The sequence below is a fragment of the Condylura cristata genome, unplaced genomic scaffold, assembly GCF_000260355.1.
Source record: "Condylura cristata isolate star-nosed mole 26May11 unplaced genomic scaffold, ConCri1.0 scaffold00005, whole genome shotgun sequence".
NCBI lineage: Eukaryota > Metazoa > Chordata > Mammalia > Eulipotyphla > Talpidae > Condylura > Condylura cristata.
Window position 1 is genome coordinate 24,809,060 of NW_004567106.1, and position 3,197 is coordinate 24,812,256.

General features: G+C 35.9%; 1 protein-coding gene across 2 annotated transcripts in view; it reads left to right on the forward strand.

Moving 5' to 3' along the window:
- Nucleotides 1-3,197, forward strand: part of CCDC126 (coiled-coil domain containing 126) — a 28,562-nt gene that overhangs the window by 10,421 nt on the left and 14,944 nt on the right. For both annotated transcript variants that reach the window (XM_012720740.1, XM_004676775.2), the window contains one exon: nt 1,854-2,226. In XM_012720740.1, coding sequence (XP_012576194.1) covers nt 1,989-2,226 — 238 coding nt within the window. In that variant the 5' untranslated portion in view covers nt 1,854-1,988. The remainder of the gene's footprint in view (nt 1-1,853; nt 2,227-3,197) is intronic.

Sequence of the window (3,197 nt, forward strand, 5' to 3'; positions counted from 1 at the left end):
CGGCATTTGGATTTTTAAAAAATTCACTAGGTGATATTTATATGAAGCTATCCTGAGAAGAGACCAAAAGTAGAATTGTATCCTTTTAAAAATTGTAGTCAGTATGTTTTGCTTTGGGAGAATCCTCGTGGACTTTTGAAGGGCTTAGTCCTTTGTCAATCATAAACTGGCTATCAGACAGCATTTTAACTTAGCAGAGGCTCCAAGGTGTCCTTTCTTTCTGATAATTCTATTTTATTCCTTGGTGTCCTTTTGTAGTTCCCTAATATAGAATGGATTAACCACACCTTTTTGTGACTCCTAACAAATCCATGTCATGTTAAGTGTTTATTTTTTTATCACTACAGGAAAATGTATAACAAACACAAACAAGTTACAACGCCTATAAATTTCTTGTCACAGTAGTCTCTCCAAAAAGTTACTGATTTCCTTCTGAGGTGGACTGCTTTAGTTTTGTTGGGGGTTGGAGGTAGTGGTGAACAGAAACATTCTACTTCATATCAAAGTTATGAAGGCCTTTTTTCTGACAGGTATAGTCAGGTAGTGCAGGTTTTCCCTACTATTGAAAGTAGAACGTTCCTAGTTGGTATGATTTTACGGTAGGTTAATTTTGGGGTCAGGGATATTATTACCATTAATTTATTCAGAAAAATCTTTGAACATTCCCAGACCAAAAAAATAATCTACCATATCACATCAAATAGAAATGTACTATTGTAATGGAGAAAATAAAAATGCATGCACACACACACAGAGAAATAAGGGGCTCTTTATTTTAAGTGTGTGGTTTAGATCTTTGGATTCCTCACCCTGGGAAATGCTGGATTTAATTTTAGGCCTTTGGGCCTTCTTTGTGACCTAGGGGTTAAGTCTCAGCATTATCATCTCCATGGTCTGAGTTCCATCCTCAGCCAGGGAGCTGACCCATATGGCACAGCAGACCTCTCCTGTCTCACATACTAAGATACACTGCTGCCCTCAACAGTGTATCTTAGTAGATCTGCCTGTTCTGTTCCCCACTCTGTTGTTAAAGTGAAGCCAAAGTTTGAACCTCTTGGTTTGTATGACTTTGTAGGGTTTTTTGGATCAAGGAGTAGTGAACTATTTTCAGAGATCACCTGAAGCCACAATGGGAAGGGAGTACCGTTCCTCATTTCTAACTTTAATTTTGGCATCTATCTTTTTAACTTAATTTTTTAATTTTTTGAAGGAGGAGGTGGAGGACAATCTTAGGTTTTTGGGTTGATGGACCTAATGTTGATGGAGATCTGTAAATCTTATTATATAGTCACAGTTTTAGTTACAAATGACAGGGAGTCATTCTTTGAGTTTTATAACTGTGGTAGCATTTTTTTTTTCAGGTATTCTCAACAATTGACATTTATTTAATTTAAATCTGAGAATTATGCAAATTACACTGATAAGAGGCCTGGAAGCATGCTTAGTGATAGAGAAAGTTGTCAAAAATGATACAGTTCTGGCCCTCTCTGGTGGCGCAGCGGGTTAAAGCACAGCACTGAGAATCTGGAGCCACTTCCGCATGAGTTCGATTCCCGCCTGCCCTGGAGGTGGCCACATGGCGTGGCAGACCTCTCCTGACCCGCCCGCTGCTCCCCTCAGCAGTGTACTTCGTCGATCTGCCTGTTCTGCTCCCCACTCTGTCTCTGGTGAAGCCTCTCACTGCCCCTGAGCCTCTGGCCTGTACCCCAGTTCTGTATGCACAAATAAATAAATCTTTAAAAAAAAAATGATACAGTTCTAAACCAAAACTATAGAATATATTCCTAAATCTTTCATTGTTTATTCTGTTACTAATAAGATTAAGACTGACTTTTTTCTTTTCTATTTTACAGAGTTAATTAAGAGTTGGGGGCAACCTTACTGAAGATGAATATATAATATTAGAAGAGATTTTTTTCTTTTTTCTTTCACATCTTGATTGCTTAGTGGCTTGCCACTTTTCAATTGAGTCTGTTTGTTTCATCAGAATGATTTTTACAATTTCAAGAAAAAATATGTCCCAGAAATTGAGTTTATTGTTGCTTGTATTTGGACTCCTTTGGGGACTGATGTTACTGCACTATACTTTTCAACAACCGAGACATCAAAGCAGTGTCAAGTTACGTGAACAAATACTTGATTTAAGCAAAAGATATGTTAAAGCTCTGGCAGAGGAAAATAAGAATACAGTGGATGTTGAGAATGGCGCATCTATGGCAGGATATGGTAAGATAATTGTTGACTATTCCTAGTTTTCTCTTCAACTTATCCCTATTTAAAAATGATCATGAAACTCCAGCACATTACTTCATATAAAGGTCTTTACAAACTAATTTTTTCTTGACTTTTAATTACTAAGTAATTCAAACATTGAAAAATAGAAATAATATGATAAATACCTTTATCTCATCACCTGGATTTAGCAGTTATTTATGTTTTTCAATATTTTGTCTAGTTTTTGAAATATACTTAAATTATAGAAATTGTGACATTTCATTGCTAGATATTTCAATACATAGTTCTAAAAAACATGAGTTTTTCCTATATAATCACAATACCATTGTCATATCTAGTTCATATTTAAATTTTTCTGATTGTCTGTGAGTAAAGCATCAATTGTATAACATCTGTTAATTCCTAAGAAGCACTTATCTGTATTTTCAGTATTGCTTAATACCACTTTTCCATTCACATTCTTCATTCCAGCTCTAAGTTCCTATACCTGCCATGTTCTTTCTTACCTTTAAAACTTAGAAGTTTGTGGGTATTACCTCTATTTCAGTGCTTGTTTTTTTTTATTTTATTTTACAAAAGTTTATTTTTACATCATTTTGTACATTTTTTTTTCCCATCTCAATTGTAATCCCTGTGGGTTTCCCATCACCAAGTCACCCGTGTGCCATCACCATAATCCCGTGCATTTTCCTCCCCAACTCCCCTGTTTTTGATCCCATTCCCCACTCCACCCCCGCAAAATGTCTCTGGTATATGGTTGTTCATTATTCTTGTTATTTTCTCTCCTCGTACATTATACTCGTGCTATGAGTGAAATCATCTGGTATTTTTCTTTCTCTTTCTGGCTTATCTCACTAAACATGATCTTTTCCAACTCCATCCAAGTTGCTGCAAAAGACATGTGTTTCTCTTTTTTGGTTGCTGAGTAATATTCCATTGTATATATGTACCACATCTTTTTT